The sequence below is a fragment of the Apis laboriosa genome, unplaced genomic scaffold (assembly GCF_014066325.1).
Source record: "Apis laboriosa isolate Shangri-la unplaced genomic scaffold, ASM1406632v1 scaffold23_cov150, whole genome shotgun sequence".
Lineage (NCBI taxonomy): Eukaryota > Metazoa > Arthropoda > Insecta > Hymenoptera > Apidae > Apis > Apis laboriosa.
Window position 1 is genome coordinate 4,489,232 of NW_025222452.1, and position 25,396 is coordinate 4,514,627.

General features: G+C 20.7%; 4 protein-coding genes across 5 annotated transcripts; 3 read left to right on the top strand and 1 right to left on the bottom strand.

Annotated features, from left to right (window-relative positions):
* The first annotated feature begins 96 nt into the window (after nt 1-96).
* On the top strand, nt 97-14,261 carry LOC122713173 (putative uncharacterized protein DDB_G0282499). 2 transcript variants are annotated; one of them, XM_043933379.1, is made up of 9 exons: nt 97-232; nt 6,522-6,657; nt 6,981-7,155; nt 7,310-7,599; nt 7,678-7,858; nt 9,255-10,373; nt 10,949-11,152; nt 11,239-11,347; nt 12,749-14,261. In XM_043933379.1, exons 1-9 carry the CDS (start codon nt 226-228, stop codon nt 14,074-14,076), a joined length of 3,549 nt encoding a protein of 1,182 aa, XP_043789314.1. In that variant the 5' UTR covers nt 97-225; the 3' UTR covers nt 14,077-14,261. The 2 variants fall into 2 exon arrangements, with proteins under 2 accessions (XP_043789314.1, XP_043789313.1); XM_043933378.1 differs by lacking the exon at nt 9,255-10,373 and having other exon boundaries at nt 12,749-14,259.
* A 1,189-nt stretch (nt 14,262-15,450) lies between these two features.
* LOC122713317 (leucine carboxyl methyltransferase 1) lies at nt 15,451-17,511 on the top strand. Its single transcript, XM_043933665.1, has 4 exons — nt 15,451-15,830; nt 16,388-16,571; nt 16,659-17,010; nt 17,099-17,511. Exons 1-4 carry the CDS (start codon nt 15,621-15,623, stop codon nt 17,301-17,303), a joined length of 951 nt encoding a protein of 316 aa, XP_043789600.1. The 5' UTR covers nt 15,451-15,620; the 3' UTR covers nt 17,304-17,511.
* Nucleotides 17,512-19,841: 2,330 nt separating this feature from the next.
* On the bottom strand, nt 19,842-22,944 carry LOC122713268 (very long-chain specific acyl-CoA dehydrogenase, mitochondrial). The gene is made up of 8 exons (XM_043933534.1): nt 22,668-22,944; nt 21,946-22,150; nt 21,626-21,844; nt 21,136-21,564; nt 20,801-21,064; nt 20,387-20,743; nt 20,105-20,320; nt 19,842-20,041 (listed from the first exon to the last, which is right to left on the bottom strand). Exons 1-8 carry the CDS (start codon nt 22,742-22,744, stop codon nt 19,913-19,915), a joined length of 1,896 nt encoding a protein of 631 aa, XP_043789469.1. The 5' UTR covers nt 22,745-22,944; the 3' UTR covers nt 19,842-19,912.
* Nucleotides 22,945-23,394: 450 nt separating this feature from the next.
* LOC122713348 (mitochondrial nicotinamide adenine dinucleotide transporter SLC25A51) lies at nt 23,395-25,000 on the top strand. The gene is made up of 3 exons (XM_043933707.1): nt 23,395-23,590; nt 23,728-23,988; nt 24,076-25,000. Exons 2-3 carry the CDS (start codon nt 23,842-23,844, stop codon nt 24,787-24,789), a joined length of 861 nt encoding a protein of 286 aa, XP_043789642.1. The 5' UTR covers nt 23,395-23,590; nt 23,728-23,841; the 3' UTR covers nt 24,790-25,000.
* The last annotated feature ends 396 nt before the right edge of the window (nt 25,001-25,396 follow it).

Below are 25,396 nucleotides of genomic sequence, written 5' to 3' on the forward strand. Positions count from 1 at the left end.
GAAGTAATAATATCTGCAGAACCTTCAGTCGATAATATAGAATAAGTACTGAGTAGTATTAAGAGTGGGGAGAGCGATGTGACATGGAAGGAGAGTCGCAAGTCGTCACTCGTTTTGTAGCGCTTATAAGATACTGATGTACCGCTTGTTAGTTGTTAGCGGTCAACAACAAGTGTTGAGTGTATAAAATCAATCTATTGACAAAGAAATAAAACTTTTAAAACCATGGGTGGTAAGTTGAATTCTTATTTATGTATCTTATTTTTTTTTTCTTTTACGTATTTTGTTCAAAAATTACATTCATTGAGAATTCATTTAGGATCTGTGATAACGTCGCCGGTAACCGGTCTTGACCTAATGACCTTCATATGAATTACATCTTCCATAGAGAATGTACAATAACCTCTTAATGCATAAAAACGTGCGCATTTAGATTTTATTGTAATTATGTAAATTATTGTTTACATTCGAAAAAACTATTCTTTTATAATATCTGTCTAACAACTTAAATTACATTTATTTCGTTTTGATTTATTTCACAAAAATTGGTCCAATTCGCGCTCAGCTTTACAATGTTTTCTTTATACGCATGCGTGAATTTTTTTTCTTTCTTAGAATAGAAACTTGGCGCGAATTTGATATTCTGTACTTTATAATTTTTTTATTATTTATTTTAAAGTTGATTATATGTATAAATTATAATTTTTTTTTTAATAAAAAATATAATTATGTTCTTATATGAGCATAATTAAACAAATATATGTGTCATATTTTTTAAAATTTAAAGTATAAACTTTAAATTATAATATTTCGATATTTTAATAAAAGAATTTTTTTATATATATAATTAATTTATATATTATATTAATATCACATAAAAATTATATTTTAAGTTATAAAAAATTATATTTAAATACACATTGCATCAGCTTAAAATGTGAAATATAAATATTTATAAAGATTTTATTCTTTATGTGTATTCATTTTTTATTATTTTTCGTTATAAAAATAAGATTTCTTTTGCATAAAATAAGATAAGTGTTGGATTCCTACTAGTTTATTCTTAGCAGTCGGAGGGAGAAATTACGGCTCTTTGCCAAATCTCGTCTCTCTTTATATTTATTTTGAACCTAATGAAATTTTTTTCGACTTAGTAAAAAAATCTATTTTTTTCTACTAATATTATTCTATATATATATATGTGTGTGTGTATATATATATGTATATTACATTATATATTATATATCTATATCTAATATATATATATATTTATTTAAAAGAACAAGATATTATTTTTTGCGTTTCATTATGTTCAGTTTAGTATAAATATTTATTTTTAGTTTTAATACCTTTTTTTTGTACTAAAATAGAAAATTTCAATAATTAATGATTACTTAATATTAATACATTTATCGATCGACACGTTATGATGACGTAATCCATAAGCTATGATATGTGCTTAAGGAATCTTCATTTGAATAAAAAAAGAATAAAAAAAATTTAGCATCAAATTTTTTTTGGATTTTTTTTATTTAAAATTTTAGTTTTATGAAATGTATTAAAATACAATTTTTAGAAAAAAAGTATTACATATGAAGAAACATCATTATAAAAACATCATTATAAAAAATATTAAAAATAGAACAAAAGTTTAAATCGTTAAGTTCATTGTACTATGATCGACACGAAATAGTCGTACACTATTTTTATACACATAGATTCAATCTTGACCTTTGTCTAGAGTGGACGGAATTCTAGATTACAATGTTCGTCTAGAGTTTAGATGCATCTTATGATTTGTAATCGTATTTTTTATAGAATGAATTTCTAGTTAAGTGCAAATCTTCTTTTTTTTTTATCTTTAATTCTATGTATCGTTTGATCAGAATGTTCTTCACGAAATACATAATGACATTTAATTTAAAGGTATTTTTTAATAATATTTGAAAAAAAGAAAAAAAAAATAAAAGTATGATTTGACAAAATCAAATTTATTATGAATATGAAATCATTGAAAAAATTAATTATATAATTTAAAATAGTAATTATCTAAATTGAACTTAATAAAAATCATTCTTCGAGTCTATACATTCTATATATTCTTGATAATCTGATTATATGATCATTGAATTGAATTTTTTTATTATTAAAAATTCCTATAATTATATAAATTTTATATTATAAAATTCTAATTAAACATAATATATCTTGATATTTTTAAAGTAATCTAAATTTTTTTGTTCAAATACTCTTTTTTTTAAATTTCTATTAACTTTCATTATTTTCTTTTATTTATTTTTTACAAGTTACATATAAAATTTTTTTATATCATCCATTTTCTATAAATATACATCTACTAAATCAAAAAGCTTTTCATAAAAATTTTTCGATATCTGTATTTACTAATCTGTATTTATTAGACAATGATTAATTCAACAATTTAAATTTAATTCATTTCACAAATTTTTTTTCCAATTATAGAATTTCACAACAATTCGCATATAAATTCATAAAATTAAATTCAAATAATAGATATTAATGATCAAATTCTATTCAATAAATCAATTCAGTAAATTAATTTTCACAATTTTATTTGCAAATTATATTTTTTTCGTTAAGTTTTTCATTAAAACAAAACAAGATAGAGATTAGAAAGTTTGAATATAAACTAATTTTAGAATTCTAAAAATTTCCAAAAAAAAAATTTTAAATAATTTTAAATTCTCAGAAGTATTCAATCAAAAAGATTTGATCTCTAATATCGTAATACATATAATTCGAAAAAATATGAAAAATTCATGAATAAATATTCTAATTAAAAGAACTGTGTAATCGAGAAAATTATATCTTATGAACATCATATCAAGATAAGCGCAATAATGACAATGGATTATTTGATTCGTAGAAAAGCACGCGGGAGAAAGTGTCGATTCGTAGACATATATCTGAAGTATGATTGTATAAGGAAATCTGGTCAGACTTAAGAGACAAGTGCTTGACCTAAGGCAAGCTATATGAATGCATTTTGTACAAACGCGAGGCTGGGTTGCTATTATAAGCTGGCCGGCTTGTATAAATATAAACCTGTGTGGCACAACGACGCCGGCACTCTGCCTCTCGGGTTTCGTCTGCGTATTACAATATGCGAGAAGCCGAGTACTACCTTTCTCATACTCAAGATAAATGTTTTTTACCTTGCAATAATGTCGACATATCAGAAATAAATAAAGAATCATCATTGCCAAATTCAAGGAAAGTCAGAAGCTTTGAGATTAACATGCATCATAATCATCAACTATCTTAGATTTATATGTAATTACGAAATAAATATAACAAATTATAAGAATTTTTTCACAGGATATTGTTAAAAAAAATGAATTTAATTTTTATATTTATTATATTGTAACTTGAATCAAATTTATTTATTCTTGCTCAAATAATATAATTAATAATAAAAATATTAAGTTAATATGCATTAGTAATACACTTGATGTTTCTAAGTATCGTGTAGAAATAGTAAATGAATATTAGAAATGACAAAAATATTCAATATAATATTTTTATTTAATATTAAAGATTTGTTTTGTAATATTAAGTAATTAATATAATTACATTATTAATAATTATTAAAAATATTATTAATAATTATTTATAAATCTATATAATATACTATATTTTATATTATAGATAAATTTACTGAGAATTATAATAATAATTTAAATAACATTCAATTTTTAAAAGTTTTTTATTATTAATTTTGATTTGAATTTTATAATGATTTATATATATTGATTATATATAATGATTTATATATATATATATATATAAATCATTATATAATATCAATATAAATATTGTATATATATATATATATATATATATATATATATAAAAAATTTTGCTTAAGATTTATAAAAAAATAAAAATTCGATGCGATCTATCGCATTGTGTTTCGGTATATATCGGTAGCAGAAATCCGAGCTTTTCTTCTATATTTATTCTTTTTCTTTCACTGTTCTTTTTATGTTCATAATTTATAGTTCTTTTGCATTCCTTGCATTTAATTTTACTTAAATCTTTGTAATCTACTTTCGTGAATATTCTCAATTGTAATAAATAAGAAATATTAATAATAATGTTTTATAAATTGGATATTTAAAAAATCATGCGATAAATTACGAAATTCTATCAATGTTATTCACAATAACTCTGAAACGCTATTAAGTATTTCATGAATTTGATAACAAACTGTTAATCTCATAATTTAAATTAACACTAATACTGAAATAGATAATAATTGAAACGTCCCTAGAATTAATAGATTTTATTTCTTTTACTTTATTTTTTATAAATATTAAAAAAAAATAAAAGAATTTTTTTTTATTTGATCACTCTGAATTTTTATTAATCATTCAAAAAAATTCATCAAATAACGATTATAAGAATACTTGTTTATTGCTAATGAAAATCATTTTTTTCTATATATATATATATATATATATATATATATATATATATATATGTATTTATATATAGAAATATATATTTAAGAAATATAATTTATGTATAGAAATATATATATATATAAAATTCTATAATAATAATAATAATAATAATAATAATAATAATAATAATAATGATAAATCTATAGTAAAATATGCTTCTAGAATTCAGATTTAAAAAATAATATTGATAATATTGATAATGGAATTAATATTTATATCATAATATAATTAAATATGCAAATTATATTTATTGATGAATTATACAATAGAATCGATTGATATTAGTTCTATTTAATGTAATTTAATAACTTGGTAATTATTTATTGGAGAAATTTTCAATTCATCATATTAAATGACAATATTTTGCAAAAGTATCTCTCCTTTGATTATAATGATAATTTCATAAAATCTACTTAACGTTGGAAACTTAATATCTCATTCAATGTTGATACGTATAACGCTTTCCAGAAACGTGAACGGTATATTTTCAAGGCTTAAGAAGGGGAGAATAATTCTAGAATTATTACGTATATGATTTAACTATATGAAGCTACTTTTCGTTTCATGAAACACATATTGCGTAGTAAATTTTGAATTGATTGAATTTTATTGTTTTCCTATGTTGATTATTATGATTTTAGATGAATATTTCCAGAAAACAATTAATTATTAAATAAGTATTTATAAATCTATTCAAATAATTAATTTGTTAATTATTGCTTCCATATATATAGAATTATTTCATAGATAGTCTGATATGTTAATTTCATCCAAATAATTTTTTCTTGAATATGAAGTAGCAAGAAATAAATAAAAAATATTTCTTATCCTTTATTATAATCCTATCTCTAAAAAAAAATTTTTTAAAAAAACTGAAAAGTTGATAATTAATTATCATATAAGAATGTAGTAAAATGTTTTTTTTTTACAATGTATGTATTAAGTTTTATATTTTCTTTTTATCATATTCTTGGAATAAAAATACTATTTAGATAAATAAGTAAAAATATTATTTTTATTATTCAATTAAGAATTGAATTTCTTAAAATTCATCACATAACTAAAACAAATTAAGTGATGACATTTACAAAATAGAAATAGAAAGGATTATAAATAAAACGGTAACGTTGGATTTCTTATTGCTGAAAAACAAGTTGAACATTTAAGTTCGTCTATTTAGATCAAATGAATCTCTGACATGCGTATCCTCCTCTATTTTTATCGTATTAGAGATTCAAAGTATTCATACTTTCTGTGCTTCTGGAATTAAATTTAAAATATTTTCTAAAAAATATAATATATTCATTTATATAAATATAAATATTAATTTATAATATAATTATAAATATTAATTTCTATATGTTAAATATTTGTTAAATAAAAAAAATTTATTAAATATTTGTAAATATTGTATATAAATATTGTATACATATATAAATCCCTATAGTAAGTATAAAAAATTGAAAAATTATTTCAATTCGAAGTTATTCTTGTTTCTATTGCTATTATATATTGTATATTATTAATTATATATTAATTATTATATATTAATTGCATTAGATAATTGTTTGAATCATTTTCAAATTTACATAATAATTTCTTTTTTTTTAAGAAATAAATAAAACGAATATATAAGAAATAAATAATAGTATCAATAGTACTAGCAGACTTTAGAATATTATTTTTAATATATTATTATTAAAATAGTTATTATTAAATATATTAAAATGCATTTTTTATTTAATCTAACAATTTTAACTATTCTTAATGATATAACATTAAAGATTATTCACAAATGAATATTTCAATGTCGGATTATTCATTTCATGCATGGCTTATCAACTTAGATGCAAAATACAGTGAATTAATAAGATTATCAACAAGAAATTTATATTATATTATAAATTTATATGAATACATACTGTATATATATAACTATGAAAAAATAATATTAATTATTTTTTAACTATTTAACTAATTAATTATTTCTGATAATAATTTAATTTTCATTTTAAGAATATGCTTGGGTTACATTAGCTACCAATGATGCTTATTCTTTGGGAGCTTTAGTTTTGGCACATTCTTTACGTCGAGTTGGTACGAAATATGAATTAGCTGTTTTGATTACTCCTGGAGTAACGCAGATAATGAGGTAGGCTAAATTTGAATGATTTTTAATTAAATTGATATTTTTCAATAGACATGCATGTGCATATATGTACGTACATAATAAAAGAATTAATTCAATAAATATTTTTTAACGAAAAAAAAAAGATTATAAATGTATTTATATATTATTCATATTGTAAATTCATTTATTATTATATATTATTCATATTGTAAATGCAATTTATAATTTATAATAATATAATAAAATTTTATAATAAAATTATGATTTATTTATATTTTTTTATTATTATTATACAACTAAAATATTAATTTCAATTGTATTTATTCTGGTGTATTTGTATTTAGGGAAAAACTTTCAGGAATCTTTTCTGTAGTAATGGAAGTAAATGTACTTGATTCAAAAGATGAAGCTAATTTGGCACTTTTAGCTAGACCAGAATTAGGTATTACATTCACCAAACTTCATTGCTGGAGATTGACTCAATATGAAAAGTGTGTATTTCTTGATGCAGATACACTTGTAAGTTTATGAAATAACATATTTTAATCATAAAATTTATTTGTATTTTTAAAAGAATTTTGAGTTTTTTAATTTCTATTTTAATTTTAATTACATAATTTATTTTTAAAACAATTTTGAATTTTGTAATTTGTTTATATTGCTTATATTTTAGGTTGTCAGAAATTGTGATGAACTATTTGAGAGAGAAGAATTATCTGCTGCGCCTGATGTGGGTTGGCCTGATTGTTTCAATTCTGGTGTATTTGTATATAGACCATCTCAACAAACTTTCACTTCTATTACTGCATTTGCTGCTGCTAAAGGTTCATTTGATGGTGGTGACCAAGGATTATTGAATATGTATTTTAGTGATTGGGCTAGAAAAGATATTTCTAAACATTTACCATTTATTTATAATATGTGTTCTACTGCTACATACTCTTATCTACCTGCATTCAAGCAGTAAGAAAATATTTTTTGTTATTAATATAAGGAATAAACATAAACAAAAATAAAATAATAATATATATTGCTTATTAGGTTTGGAGATGATGTTAGAATAATTCATTTTATTGGTATTACAAAACCATGGTTACAGTATTTCGACACATTAACTGGTGTTGTTCAACCACCAATGGGTTCTACACACTTGCAACCATTATTACAATTATGGTGGAACATATTTTGTGAAAAAGTCCATTCTCAATTATCACCTGTAATGGTAAGTTATTTAATAAATCTTTTCTTAATCTTATTTTAATTTTATAATTAACTTAATAAATCTTTCTTAATTTAGTCAGTGAGTTCAATATATAATTTATAAATGTTTAAAATTATAGAATTTAACATTTAATTTTTTTTTTTTTTTTACTTTTTTATAAGTTTCACTATAGTTTATTAAAAAAACAGGTAAGGTTCACATATTATGCTTTTATATATTGCTCTTGTTAGTATCATATTATTATATTGTAAAAATTTTCTGAATAGAAATATTATAGATACATTTTAAAAAACACAATCATGCATTATTATATCTAAATATGCTTAATAAAATATAGTTAAAACTGTACATATTGTACATAATAAAAATGTATTATTATTATGTATATAAAAATTAATGTTTTACAATATTAATAGATATTTAAGAATTTAATATTAATAAGTAATTAAGAGATTTTTAAAAAATTTAATTTTCTAATCTTTATTAATCCTTTAGTTTTAGAAGTTTTAAATTTTTAAAATTTGATATGCATGTAACTATTTCAAATAGAATTTTAAATAGAATTAGAAATAGATATTTGATTTAAGAACTATTTATAACTACTTAAAAATAATTACACAATATTTTTATTAGAAATATATTATTACATTTATTTTTATTAATTAAGAATGGTATTTTATAATTTTACATTTATTAAAATATATTTATAATTTTTCATATTAATATATTTTTCAATTTAAATATTAATAGCTGAATTAAAATAATATATGTGTATATGTGTATATATATATATATATATATATATATACATGTACATTGTATACATATATATATATATTTATATAAATATATATAAAATATATATAAAAATATATATAAATATATATAAAAAAAGTTATATTAAAAAAATTATGTTTGTAGAATATTATTAAATGTTATAAATTGTCGGAATATTACAGCTATTAGTATATTTTAACTTCATTTTTTTTTGTAATCTTTTTTTTAGATCAGTGTCCATTTTTTCTCTTCCTTCATACATATATTTGTAACATTTACTATTTTCTTTTATATATATATATATATATATATTATCTTATGTAATTATTGTAGTAGTTGCAATAGTGTCCTAACTTGTATTAGAATGTAAGTATAATATGTAAATTATATTTTATTTTTTTATTTAAAAAAATAAAATACATATACAAATACATAAAAGATAAATAAACATATAAATTTATAATTATAAATTTTTAAGTATGCTAAAAATTATTCTATAATTACTCTTTAATAGTATTTTTTATTAAATTTAATATTAGAAAAATGGACACTGTTAAATTAGTTTTCCCACTAACCAATTGAATGTGCATTTTTCTGTTTTGGCATGATGCTTGTATAGGCTACCAGCACATTGGCACCAATTTGGCACGAATTTTCTCCTATGTTTTTTGAATCCTATGTTCCAAAAAGTCCCATTTGTACAGACATACAAGACAAAACGCAAAATGACATATATCTGGAACCACCAGATTTCTCAGAGTTTCAAGATCCATGGGAAAATTATTATGTACAAAATAATTCAATTATTTATAAAGCAGAAAATAATGAAAAACAACAGTATTATTCTGTAAACAGCAATTCTTCACCTGTATCTGTATTAAATAATCAATTTAATTACTTAAAGCCTATTCAACAGACTCATGAATCATCTCCAAAATATAATAGGGAATTACAACATAATCAACAATATAATGAACATATTTTTTCTTTACATACTCAATATCATCAAAATCAAGAACAATCTAATCAATTTATCAATAAAATTGAAAAACGACATTCATTTTCTAATTCTGATGATACAACTATTTTAAAGATACAGCCAAATTATTTTCAACTTGAACACAATATAAAAAAATATATACCTGTACATAATCATATACAAAATCATCATTCTAGTGAATATCAACATAAATCTATCAACTATCAATATAATTCTCAAAATACTTGCAATAATAATAATAATAATAATAATAATAATAATAATAATAATAATAATAATAATAATATATTACCAAAAGAAACAAAACAACAAGATATTAATTATGAACATACTTATCAACATTCTTCTAATAATAATAATAAATCATTGTCAGAAGAAGTAAAACATCCACATAAACTTTATAGTGATCATCATGATGATCATTACTATCAAATGCTCGATAATATAAATAATAAACAACATTTTCAACATCATGAACAAAAAAATCAAACTTATGATTCTTTAAATGTCAATATTATTCATGATCAACATTATATTATGCTAAATAATATAACTTATCAGAATAATATTTTAATTAAACAAAATATTGAACAAAATGAAAATATGAACATTACAGACAAACAAACATGTACATTAATATCTACTAGTCCTCATCCTGATTCCAAACCTTGTATAGATTTCCACAATGTAGCAACGCAATCTGATCCACATATAATGGATGATCTAAATAATTCAAATGTAAGTAATTATTCCCATATATTTTTTTTTTAATTTAAAATTAAAATTTGTTTTTTATTGTTTTTTAAAAAATTTTATTTATATTTTTTAAAATTCATTTATTGTATTGCTTTAGTACTTGCATTATAATTTTAAATATATTGCTTGTATATTTAGTAGTTTTTGGGACATTACTTGCAGCTTTAATATAGTTGCCTAAATTTTTTTTATTATATATTTTTACAATACTAATATTATTAGTACAAATTTAGTTTCTTTTATATTATTCCATATTCTATATTATAATAGAGAAAAGAAAGTGATTTTAGAAAATAATAATTGTTTAAAATAACTTTATAATTTTGATTTTATATGATCTATTTTTATTATTGTGTTATTAAATTTGTGTTGTTTCATGTTTGTGGTATATGCATTATATAGTCTCATTATTAAATATGACAATCATGTAAGGTAATTTTTTATGAATGTATATATGAATGTATATTGATAATTCTAATCTATATTCTTATATTTTATATTCTTAATTTTATTATATTGCAAATTTTTAAATAGAACAACTTTTTTTGATTCTATAGGCTGGTCTTGCTGGTGCCTTGGCTCAAATGACATTAGGTGAACCGAGAAGCTCTGAACAAATTGCATTAGAAGAACATATGCGAAAACAAAGTTGGGAACAAGGCCAAATAGATTATATGGGTCGAGATAGTTTTGATAACATTTGGAAAAAAATTTGTGAAACTCTTGCTCTTGCACCTCCACGATTACCATCTCCTCCTAAAGTAATTAATTGAATAATATGTAATAAATCAAAATAAAATTGGAAAATAAAATTTATTCAGAAATATATTTATAATATATGATTTAGGAAATACGAAAATCTGTTAAAACTACAATTGATGAAACTGATGAATTTATTAAATCTGCTGAAACTACTCAATTTATTAAGTCTACAGATGAAATGGATAAAAGAACCGGTATGTATTATTTTTATATTATATTATTTCTTATAAATACTTTATGAAGAAATTATTTAATTAAAAATAATAAAAAAAAACAATTTTTAAAGTTAATAAATTTTTATTCTATAATAATTATAATTATTATATAAAAGCAGGAAGAATTCAAAATATTGGTTTCATGTAATAAAATTTTTTGATAATATAAATTGTATACATATAAAATTAAAAATTAAAGTGCTCGTAATGCAAAGCCATTAATTAACTGTTTTTATAAAGATGCTTTGCGATTTTATTTCCTCCCTATTCCCTGTTAATACAGCATGTGGCATTTACACTCATGAAGATTTTTATAGGAATTTAATTTGAACACAATCAAATTGTATTTAATAATATATGCATATTTTTGACATAATTTAAACAAATGAAACAATATGTTTTTTATACAGTTTATCAAGTTTAAGTGTTTGAAACAGGAACGGAGGACAGCAACTAACAGATCCTGGCGCCATAGCATTGCTACATCTTGTAATGTCATTTTGCTTTAATGGGGTAAATATTTTGAGAACTCGCATCATCATAAATTCGCGAATTTTAAATAAATTAAAAGAGTTTGTGATATATAACTAAACAAGCACATTTATATGTTAAAACTTGCATCATAAAAATTATATCATTTATAATATTTTATAATACATTTTATAATAAATCATATTTTTTTATAATATTCTAATATTATATATGATTTTAATTTCTTTAATTTATAAGTTAAAGAAATGTAAAACATAAAATTTTATAAATATAATTTTTTTCTGAAATTATTCTTTGATAAATTTTTTTAAATTCTTTAGAATAATTTATAAAAAATGTTTTGTGATTTTGTATTGTATATATGTGATTTATTTATATTAATCACAAAAGTACCTTAAGCTTGCTATATATTTAATATTGCACCAAAAATTAAAATAACAATTACTGCATATATGCATGATATTTTTATTATCATTTTTTTTATCATTGCATTTTTAAGCTTGTATAATGTAGTACTAATTTTATATTCCATATGCTTTAAATTAATTTAAAATATCTGGTATATTAAACAGTATTTTATAAGAGCACTTTTGCTATAACAATTTCATTCATAATCATCATCCTTTGTAGAATTAAAATTAAAATTATTTTTCATATCATATGTATTAAAAAAATAACTAAATAGATAAAATATTATTTATAAATTCATCATATTGTAATATCATATTTCTAATATTGCAGATCATTTTTATATTAATATAGAATTCATTTTTATTAAATATCTTGTTAAGATATAAAATTTAAATGTAAGCAAGAAATATATTAAATTGCATTTCTGTAAATTGTTATATAAATGTAAATATAATATAATTTTTTTTCTTTATTTAGCTCAAACAAGCAGTCATACTGAAGAACAATCTCTAGTTAATAATGTTCCTACCACAAATGTACCTAAATTATTGGAAGATCAAAAGAATGAAGATGATATTTCGAGAGAATCACAAAATGATACATTTATAGTTTCTCCTGCAACAAATCTTTCTCTACAAACATCTCATGAAGAAATAACAAAACATAATACAATTGAATTATTAAATAAAATTTCACAACAGATTAATATACCTATAGTATCTGATTTAAATCAATCTTGTTCAATTGGAGAACAGAAAATAATAATTTCAACAAAAGAACTAGAAAACAAATTACAGAATAAAGATTTTAAAATTACTATAGATATTCATCAAATGAATCAACTAGATATTAAAGATGAAAAATATGCAAAAGAATTATTAACTGCATCTGAAATTTTAACAGTTAGTCCTGTTCCAATTCAAGTTGCAGAATCTGTGTTAGATTCTCAAATAATATCGCAAGAAGATCTTTCTTCTACAATAACATCAGTTCATTTAACAGAAACAGAAAATAAAATGCATATTAATGATTCAAAACTTTCAATAGAAAATAAAGAGAAATTAAATTTAGATAATACCACAAATATAAAAAGTATTGATGCTATCAATAAATTAAATAAATTGTCAATAAAATCAAAAGAAACTTCACAAATCTCATTGATAGTAGAACAAATTCAACCTCAATTTGTAGAAATTGAACCTACATTATCTTCAAATAGTTTTGAAATACCAGAGAAATTATTGCAAAAACAAACAGAACAACAAAAAAAAAATGAATATTGTATAAAAGAAACAATAAAATTAAATGAAATAGGATCAGAATATGAAACAAATAAAATATTAAACAAATCTCCAGTTAGACCTTTAAGAATAAAAGAATTAAATTCTTCATCTTCAACAAATATTAAAGAAACTGGTCAATTTGATTCAATAAGTCAAAAAAAATTAATAAAAAAAATAGTAAAAAAATCTACAGAAAAATCAGTAGGAGAACTTGTAGAAACAAATGATGGTGATACTAAAAAAAAAGTAACAAAAAAGATAGTAAAAAAGAATACAAAGAAAAAATTAAAATCAGAAGAAGGACTAGATGATAATACAATAGACAACAATTCTTTTAATAAACAAAAAAAGACTTTAAAAGTTGTTAAAAAAGGTATAAAATCGTCACAAAGAACTTCTACTGATACTACTATTTCTGAAATTCCAACATCTAGTACTTCTGATTTAGTTCCAGTTCCACCTAAAAGAAAAGTGAAAACTATAGCTGCAAAATCGGTTATTAAAAAATCAGATATAGAATAGAATTAAATCATAAAAATTGACAATAATTATTTAAATATTTTACATAAAAGTTTAAAAATTCTAGAAGCTATAAAAAGAATAAAAGGTGATACTCACTAGTCTTTTCTTATAATTTTTTATACTTTTAATATATGTTAAATAGTATCACCTACAGATTTGATATTTGTTTGAATTTTGAAATTTTGTTAGATAATATTATATTTTAATATAATATTTTGTTTCATAATTTATATATATTTTATTACATTACATATGTTCTTTTTTTAATTATATGTCAGTACTAAATAAAACTTTTTTATATTATCCCTATCTATTTGTTTGCATATATTGAAATGAAATACAATTGAAGGAATAATTTTTTGTATAATTATTATAATGATATATATTATTTTAATGTGTCTTAACTAATTTTTTACTCATATATTAGCTTCAACTTATTTAATAACATATGTATGAGTAGCTGTGATTGATTAACTTAATTAAAATATACATTATTTTAATAAAAATGCACAAAAATATCTTTACAGAACAATTGATCAAAAAATGTTATAAAAAATAATTATATATTTATACATTTTATATGTATCAATTTGTACCTATATTTATACATATACACATAACATATATAATATGCAATCATTTTATCATCACATAAATTTTTAATTTAAAAAATTGTCAGACATTTGTGTTTAAATACATTTATTAAAATCAAAAGATATATAATTTTATTTATTATCATTTAAAAATAATCCATTTTAATTTGTAAGCAAAATTTAATAATTAAATTTAAATATCAATATCAATATCATATCGTATCATATGTAATATCAATATATATCATATATAATCATATCAGTATATAATATAGAACAGAAAATTTATTTATAATAAATTATTTTTTATTATATTTAATTTTATGATAAATAAATAATGAAATTACATATTTTTTTGTTTAATGCATTATTATATAGAAATGCTTAAAAAAAAAAATGTATTTTTTTGATTAATTTACAAATATAATTTATTCAATATCAATTATAATTATATTAATTTCATTTTTTATTTTTTTTTTTCAATTTTCCAAAAACACTTCAAACTCATTTTTAAAAATCTTTTATTATAAAATAATTTTATTGATCAATTTAATATGATTAATTTAATTAATAATAATAAATATAATTATTATCATATATATAATATATAATCATATATATCATATATATAATATAGTTAATGAAAGTTGCAAGTTAAAATAAATTACAAATAACAATAATCTATATTAAAATATATTAATTTTATACACATAAAATTTATTACGTATTAAAATATTGGTTAGGGAATATATCCCTATTGTCAGATAACGCGCACAGCAGGTGCAAGCTTGCGCCGCAAGTAGATGCGATGCGAGTCTACGGCAGTCTCCATATAGTCTTAAGTAGTATGGTCGCTTGTACAATTTTCTATGAGTGACAAGTAACGGTTTTTACATTAAGAAAACTTCGAATAATGATTTATCATAACTGAAGTGAACCGAAATTGGTGTAATGATCAAAGATATGGCTGATGATGAGGCCATACAGGCCACTAATGATGATGCAAGTGAGTGTAAAAGATATGCTGTGCAACTTAGTTACTGGTCCGATCCATTTATCAACTTTTTCGTAAAACAAACTGGTCGAAAAGCACCTGAAATCAATCGCGGTTACTATGCGAGAGTAAAAGGAATTGAGGTGTTCGTTGACAAATTCCTTAAGGTATGTACTAGTTTTTTTTCCTTTAGATTTCGTTTTTGTATCTTCAAAATTGGCATAACCTAGAACATGATAGAAACAATCCGGGATACAGCTGATTTGAGTAGCAAAGGACATGCAATGCCGGAAACCTTGACCTGGCCGAGGCCCTGTCCTAATTTCCGAAGTCCTCCTTTTATCATGAAACAATAAAATAGGTCAATCTTATATACACATTGGATATTTTGTATAGAAATAACAAACAATTGAAAGTACATTATTTTTTAAATGATTTTTAAAATTTTTTTAATTAACAAAAGATGAAAAAAATTGTTTTAATTATTTATGTTTCAAATATAATGATTAAATAAAACTGCATAATGTATATATACTTTCATATTATTATTTATAAATTTTTATAATTGCTAATTTATATAAAAAGAAAAAATACATTAAATACATTAAAATATAGAATAAATTTTATATTTATTATTTTAATTTTATATTTAAATAAAAATAAATATATAGATAAATTTATTTATCTAAAATGTACAAATAAAATTAATTTGTGATAAATATAGCTATCTGGTGAAGAAGGACAAATTATAAACTTGGGTGCTGGATTTGATACACTTTATTGGAGACTTAAGGAAACAGGAAAGAGTCCAGCAAATTTTATAGAACTTGATTTTCCTAGCATTACTGCTAGAAAATGTTATCACATCAAAAAACATAAACAATTGATAGATATGTTAAATACAGAAGGTACATAATTATAATATTAAATTCTAATTAATTCTATAATTTTTCTATCTTTATGCAAATTTTTATTAATTAAAATTTATTTTGCAGATGGAGAAATTAGGTTTTCAACAACAGATCTACATGCTGCCAATTATCATTTGGTGGGAATAGATCTGCGGCACATATCTGAACTTATTAATAAATTAACACAAGCAGAAGTTAATTTTAATCTTCCAACCATGTTCCTTGCAGAATGTGTTTTAGTATATATAGACACTAGTGCAGCTTCTGCATTGTTAAAATGGCTTGCTGGAAAATTTCCAAATAGTATTTTTGTTAATTATGAACAAGTGAACATGAAAGATAAATTTGGCCAAGTTATGTTGTCTAATTTACGTAGTCGTGGATGTTTGTTAGCAGGTGTAGAAGATTGTGAATCTTTGGAAACTCAACAAAGACGGTATATCTATCTCTTTTTATGTTTATTTTTTAGAAAAATTTATAAGAATTTATTATAAAAGTTATATAAATAAAATTATATATTTCAGCTTTATAATAAACAGTTGGGAAGGCTCTAATGCATGGACAATGGTAGAAGTCTATGATTCACTGCCTCAAGATGATCGTAGTCGAATCGAACATATAGAAATGTTGGATGAGCGAGAACTTTTAGTTCAATTATTGCAACATTATTGTATCTCAGTTGCTTGGAATGGACAAACATTTAAAAATTTGTCTATAGCACAGGGTTAGCTTTTCTAACTCTTATAAGTTACTCCAGGTAGTGATACTGTGTCATTAAAAATCTTTAAGCTTATAAGTACATATGTGGTAACTAATGATACAAAATCATTGTTTATTATTAAAATTAATAAGTTTTAATCATAAATTTATAGTATAGATTATTATAATAATGTAATGTTTGCTTTATGATAATATAGTTTTTTCCGTTATATATATATATATATATATATATATATATATAGATACTTCATATATCCTTAAATTGTGAAGAAATAATTTATAGAATTACATGATGACTTACATTAAAATTACATAAAAATTAATTTTAATTAATTTTATTTGGTAATAATAATCTTTAGTTTATAAATATTGTGACTATGATATTAAAATAGTATTATTGAAATTTTAAATTTTCTTTCATATTTTCTTTCATATTTTTTGAGCAACTAAATATAATCTAACATTAAAAAATACAAAGTTTCAATTATGTAATATTTCTTTAATTTCTTAAAATTCTATTTTATATTTTCTGTAAAATTAATTTTCTAATTAAAACTAATTTCAGCATTAACAATTTTGTTTTCCTATATTATTTACTACTTTGTACTTGGAAGCTTTTATATATTACATTTATAAATTTCCTACTAAATCGTAACTTTAAATAATATTATAAATTATTGATTAGTTCTATATATGCAGTTTCTTATGAAGATAATAGATACAACGAAAGAGTGATTTCACTAAACATGAAAAAAAAATAATATATATTTTGAAAATTTATTTTTAAAATGTTCATTTTTAAAATATATTTTATAAATGTTCATTTATATAAATTTAAGATTTAATTAAAATACAATTGCTGTATATTTACAAAACAATCATTTAGATTATTAAAAAAATGCAGAAAGTTGCATTTCCATTATTATTATTTTCGTAAAAATATAATAGGCAAATTATAAAAATGTAAAAAAAAAAATAACATTACCATTAAAAAATAAAAGATTAATACACCAATTATATAATATTTGAATCAATTTTCTAATGAATTCAAGTTAATTCATGAAATTATTGAGAACAATATTAAATATAATTTAATAAAATATGAAGAATATTGTTTTCTTATAAAAAAATTTCAATTTGATATGAAAATCAAAATTAATAAAGAAGAAAATTTATTAAATAAACATGATATTAAAAAATTGTTATATTAATAATTAATCGTGAAATCGTTCTTTGTTTCTATATTTTAATACATTGATTCTTATTTAATTTTAATTATTCTTTTTATTCATGATATAATATAATTACTGATATTCTTATAAAGGCTTATTAGACCATAAGGTATAGTACATAGGAGAAACACACAAATATATTACAGATTATGAATTCATGTTATGGAATTCATATGTTTTTAAAGATAAAATTACATACCTGGAGTAACACAAATATCAAGAAATAATCTAATATTCTATTTTTCTGAAAAGTTATGAATTACAGTTATATCTGTCCACAATGGTAAATTCTTTCCAATTTCATGTTTTAACATTTAATAATAAAATCATACCTCATCATAATACTTTCATGCCATCTTATTTACATTTGAATAATATTTATTATATGTGTTAAATATTTTAATAACTTAAAGTTTGAGACTCAAATTAAAAATAATAATTATTATAAATTGGAGAAAAACACTGCCAATGTATAGTTACAAAATCTTAACAACATATTTATTATCAAATCATATTATTTATCTATAAAATTTTACATATTTAAAAAAAAAATAACAGGCATAATATATTATTTTATTTTTATACTTCAATATGATCAAAATTATTGTTATATAATCAATAATAACTTTTTCTTTTTTTTATACACTATAAAAAAAAAATTGATGGTTTGATTCTCAAACTTAAGTATATTTCTCATAATAATGAGATGCAATTTTGTTTTTGCATGTACTTCATTTCACTTCACTTAATGTTATTAATGTCTTATATGGATGCTGTAAAAGTTAAATCATACAATGGCTATATTCTATGTGCTTCCATATTATAGACAGATAAAAAAATTGTCAAAAAATATATTCTTACCTTTGTGTAATGTTGTGATATTGTTAAATTATGCATTTATATTACAATTAAATGAAGATAATCGAAGATTAATATTAATTATAAATTAAAATACCATAGTATTTTTTTTTATATATAGAGTAATATTATCAAACATTTTGAAATGTATGATAAAACAAAATTCTATACTTACATTTAATTTATTATATAAAGAACTATTATACGTTGTTTTATTTTTTAAGCATTCAATTCACTATTTTATGAGATTCAATGAAAAATAAACAGTATCTACTTTCATGTGTATATTTTTTATATAAGTTTATTTATAATATCTATTTCATATAAAAAATTTTAATTTTGTTACAAAACTATTAAACTTTAATATTACATTTTAATTCATATTGGAATATTTTATGCATTTAAAGTTCATATATATTCAAAATTATTGTAATAATTAAAAAAATAATTAAAAATTAATTATTATTGTTTTAAGTAAATAATTTACAATTCTATGTTTATTGATTAGTTATTTGATTGATTTTATTATTAAAAGCCTAATGGATTTAATTGAACACATCCACCAACATCACACATATTCTTTGAAATTTTACTTAAATTATTAAATATATTCAATTTTTTATCAAATTTTAAATTATTATTCACACGATTAGTTGCCTACAATAAAATAATATTTATTAAAAATAAAAATAAATTGAAGTTAATTTTAAGTATATTTACTTCATTGCACCAAGTTTCTGCCATAAGAAGTTCATGTTCCATATTTGGAAGATTTTTATTTGCAGATGTAGATGCCCTGCTTAATATAATAGCCATAGTATATATATCAAATGCTGCTTGAGCTAGTCTGTTAAGAATAAATTGTTGCTCCACAATATTTCTTGGTCCATATTTAATAATAGCACCTTCTATAATTTGACCAAAAGCTTCTATGCTCTATAAATGATTATTTATAAATTAATAATTAATTATTAATATCGATTATTATAAACTAATATAAACCTTAGCACATAATGTAGCACTACTGTGTAATCTGGGATGAACTAATTGAATAAGATTACGTGTTGATGAAAATCCAATTGTTCGCATTGCTCTTTTGCTTAATTCTTCAAATATTAATCCTAAATTGATAGTAGGAATCTTAATTGCTGACATTAATTGTTGCAAATGAATTCCTGCATGTTGAAGTCCAGAAAGTACAACAAAAATACGAAGAATATCATTAGTTCCTTCAAAAATTCTAAAAATACGTAAATCTCGCATAACTCGTTCGAGACCTGTATCTTTCATATATGCCATTCCACCTAATATTTGCATAGTTTCATCACAAACCCACCATGCAGCTTCTGATGCAAAACACTAGAACAATTATTTTAAAATAATGATATCAACTTTATCTTTTTAAATTAATCTTACTTTAGAAATTGCAGCTTCTAAATAATAATCTTGACTTCCATTATCCATGTTACCCGCAATTGAATATGCAAGGCTTTCAGTTATATATTGTAACATTGCCATACGACCTAATTTTTCTTGAATACTTCCATAATAATCTATTGTATGTCCAAATTGTACTCGTTGTGTTGCATGTTCAATTGCTTTTTTAATACAATAACGCATAGTTCCAGAAAGAGCAGCAGCCATACCAAATCGACCATTATTTAAAACATTCATTGCAACCTAATAAAATACAAAATATATTGAATATCCTTTTAAATTTTTTATAATTTTTTATGTAAATAAATTGATACCGAAAAACCTTGTCCTTCGCCCTTTATAATATTTTCTGCTGGTATTTTAACATTTTCAAAATATACTTCTGTTGTATTACTACATTTAATACCCATTTTTTTTTCCGGTGGTCCACTTATTACACCACCAAAAGATCTTTCAACAATAAATGCTGTAACTTTATCTTTAATTTTACCAGTTTTTAGATCTTGTACAGGAACTTGAGCAAAAACTGTCATTATTTCTGCTAAACCACCATTTGATATCCAAATTTTATTGCCATTTAAAATATAATGTGAACCATCTGCAGATTTTATTGCACGAGAACGAATTGAACCAGCATCTGAACCACTACTTGGTTCTGTGAGACAAAATGCTGCATAATCACCATTGCAAACTCTTGGAAGATATTTTTTTTTTTGTTCTGGTGTACCATATAAAAGTATTGCCTGTATAAATTAAATTAAATTATATCCATGTAAAATATTCTATGTATAAATAAATATATACCTTGAATCCTATACTTTGATGTGCACCTAAAGTGATACCAATACCTAAATCATTATATCCACATATTTCAACACATCTGCTATATTGAGTATTATTTAATCCTAATCCACCATATTCCTGAGGAACTTGAAGACAAAATATTCCAAGTTCCCACATTGATCGTAAAGTTTTCTCATCTATTGATGCATTATCATCATTTTTCATTGGATCATTTACTTTCTTTAAACAAAAATTTAAATCAATTAATAATAAATTGCAATTATAAATTTAAAAAAAAAAAAGATTTTTTATTCATTTCCTTCTTATTATAATTTTATTACCTCAAAAAATTTTTCCATAGGATCAATTAATAATCTTAATGTATCATTTTGTTCTTCAGTTAATACTTCTGGAAATGGAAATATTTGACTACTCTCTAATTGACTAATAAAAATATTTCTGACAAAAGATTGATATTTTATAGCTGTATTTTTTTCTGTTTTTTCTTCTACTATGTTTTCTACAACAGCTTGAGTTGCTAAACATCTAAAACATATCATTTTTAATAATTTTTTTAAATTAAATTCTAAATTATAGAATATTAAAAGAATTTTATAACTTTTTATATAAAATCTATATTTTTATATTCAAAAATAAATCATTATTCATTTTTTTACATATTATATCTATTTATTTCATTTTAATGTATAATAATTTATATATTAAATAATTTATATATTAAATATATAAATATATATAATTTATTAAATATATATAATTTATATATAAATATATATCATAATTTTATATATGCATCTTATACATATTATTTATTAATTATCAAATTATTATTATATTAATTTATACAAAATGTATAGTTTGCATATATGTATAAATATATATAATTGTTCAAAGTCCATATATATATATATATATATATATATATATATATATGTATGTATAAATCATTGCTCATATAAATGAAATGCAATAATTTCGTTAATATTATGCGATATGATACAAATTATACAATTACAATTAATAATAATAGTAAATACTTTACCTTAGATTCATGTGTTTGTTCATGATTTTGATAAAATTTTGCGATTTTAATCGAATATAATTTGAAATTTGTAGCATTTTTAAGATTTTATAATATACAAATTTGATTAAATATATATATACATATATATATATAATAAAATGATTTTATTATTTTTATATTTTAAAATAAAACTAAAATAATAATAAAAAATAATATATTTTATATTTAGAAGAAATTAAAACAAGAATTTTTAATTTTTCAATATTAGTATTACAAAAAGAGAACTAAACTTAAAAAGACACTGATTTTTATGTATTTACCTATAATATAGAAATGCATATAACTAACTATACAATAATAGCTAATCTAAATTATTTTATATATATATATATATATATATATATATATATACATTTATTTTATAATTATATTTTTATATTTTAATTGATTATTTATGGATTATTATAGATGTATTTATAAAGATATTTTACATGTGATGTTAATGTATTGATATTAAAAAAAAATATTATTTATATTAGTTTAACATCTTATATTCTGTTAGAAAATTATATACTTATATAAAAAATATATAAAAAATATATATATTTTTATAAACGTTTACAAATTTACAATATTTTTACAGTTATATATCTTCTAAATATAACACATTATTACTAAATGATTTTGAAGTTTGATATTTTTATTTCAAAATTTTGATTGGTTCGCACATACATATTATGTATATTTTAATTGGTTATTTTATTTAATTTTAAAGAAGTTTAAAATCCTAATAACATAACCAACACATGAATAATTAGTACTGTTCGTAGTACTGAAAAGGAAATGCATGATAGAAATTTGGTGAATTAAAAAGTATATTTACGTCAAATTTATGATATACATAAAGTAAGATATGGGTTGAATTATGAATCGCACAAAATGTAAGTTATATATTTATAAAATCATATGTTTGTGATCTATGATAATCAGAATATTTAAAAACTACATAATGTGAACAATAATGAAATATTTTAAATATTTTAAATATTGAATTTATATAATTACTTATTAATTACAGATAAACGATGTATTTAGTTCAAATCTTCTAAGGAGAATGATTTGAAAAACATAAATATGATTGATTGTACATTCTAAATTATAGTCAAAAAGAATTATTACATAAAATATTAATATGAGTAACATTGCTTCACAAAATGTCTCATTAAGATCGTTATTAACACTTAATAATAATGATTTCAAAGAGTTTGTTTGTGGTTGGGGAGCTGCAGTAATTAATGTATCTATTACTTTTCCTATTAATAAAATTATATTTAGACAGGTAAGAAAAAAAATAAAAAAAATTATTTAATAATATTTTAATATTTTAAATAAATATATATTAAATAAATTTTTATCATTATGACAGATTTTAGAAGATGTTCCAGTCAATACTGCGTTTCAACAAATATCCAGAGAGGGAATAAGATTAATATATCGTGGAATTTTACCACCTCTTTGCCAAAAAACTCTTTCGGTTAGTGTAATGTTTAGTATGTATGAAGGTTGCAAGGAACGTTTGTGTACATTAACAAATAATGATGTATTAACTAGAATATTAGCAGCGCATTTTGCTGGTACTGTTGAGGCTATACTTATGCCCCTTGAAAGGGTACAAACATTGTTACAAGATTGGCGGTATCATGATAAATTTAAAAATACTTCTCATGCATTTAAATATTTATTAAAAAACCATGGTATATCAGAATGTTATCGTGGATTAGTCCCAATTATATATAGAAATAGTTGTTCTAATCTTATGTTCTTTATTTTGAAAGAACAATCAAAAAAATTGATAGGTGAACAAGAATCATTATCTACAAGTTTTATTAATGGTGCTCTAATAGGTGGTTTCACAAGTACTGTATTTTATCCTATGAATGTAATAAAAATACATATGCAATCAAAAATAGGAGGCAACTTTGAAAAGTTTATGACTGTTACTCGAGAAATATACATTGCAAGAAATAGAAATGTAATGTCATTTTACAAAGGTGTACATTTAAATTGTATAAGATCATTTATAAGTTGGGGAGTTATAAATGCATCCTATGATTTTCTAAAAACAATCATGTTCTCATAATAATTTATTTCAAAAATTGTTATTTAAATTTATTTAATAAAAAATATTTCTATTGTACGATATATATACATATAATATTTTTTAATTCATTCAAGCTATTCGCACATTTTTCTTGCAATGAAATAGCAAAGTGCAAAACATAACAAATGTAAAAATAATGATAAAAATATTATGAAAAATTATTTTTTTATTTAAAAACAAATCAATGTAAATTATAATTAATAAACTTAGTTTATAAAGTGATTTATATAAAGAAAGTACGAAATTGTATAAATTTATTTTTTTTATTCATTGTTAAAGAAAAAAATATTTCTTTCCTTTAATTATGCATTTAGAAAAAGAAAATTAAATGATAATCAAGTCATATACTTAATAAAAATTCGTATTATGTATTTTGTTTAATATTGTTTCATGTAATAAATGTGCATTACTTAATATGATAAAATATTTTGTCTTAATAATTTGTCTTAATAACTTTTTCTATATATGTAATGCACATTTTTTTTGTGTTTCTAAAAATAGAATTAAATATTGTAATTTATTGTATATTATAATACAACAAACGAAATATTAGCTTTAGTAATTTAAATTTACAAAGAATATAATA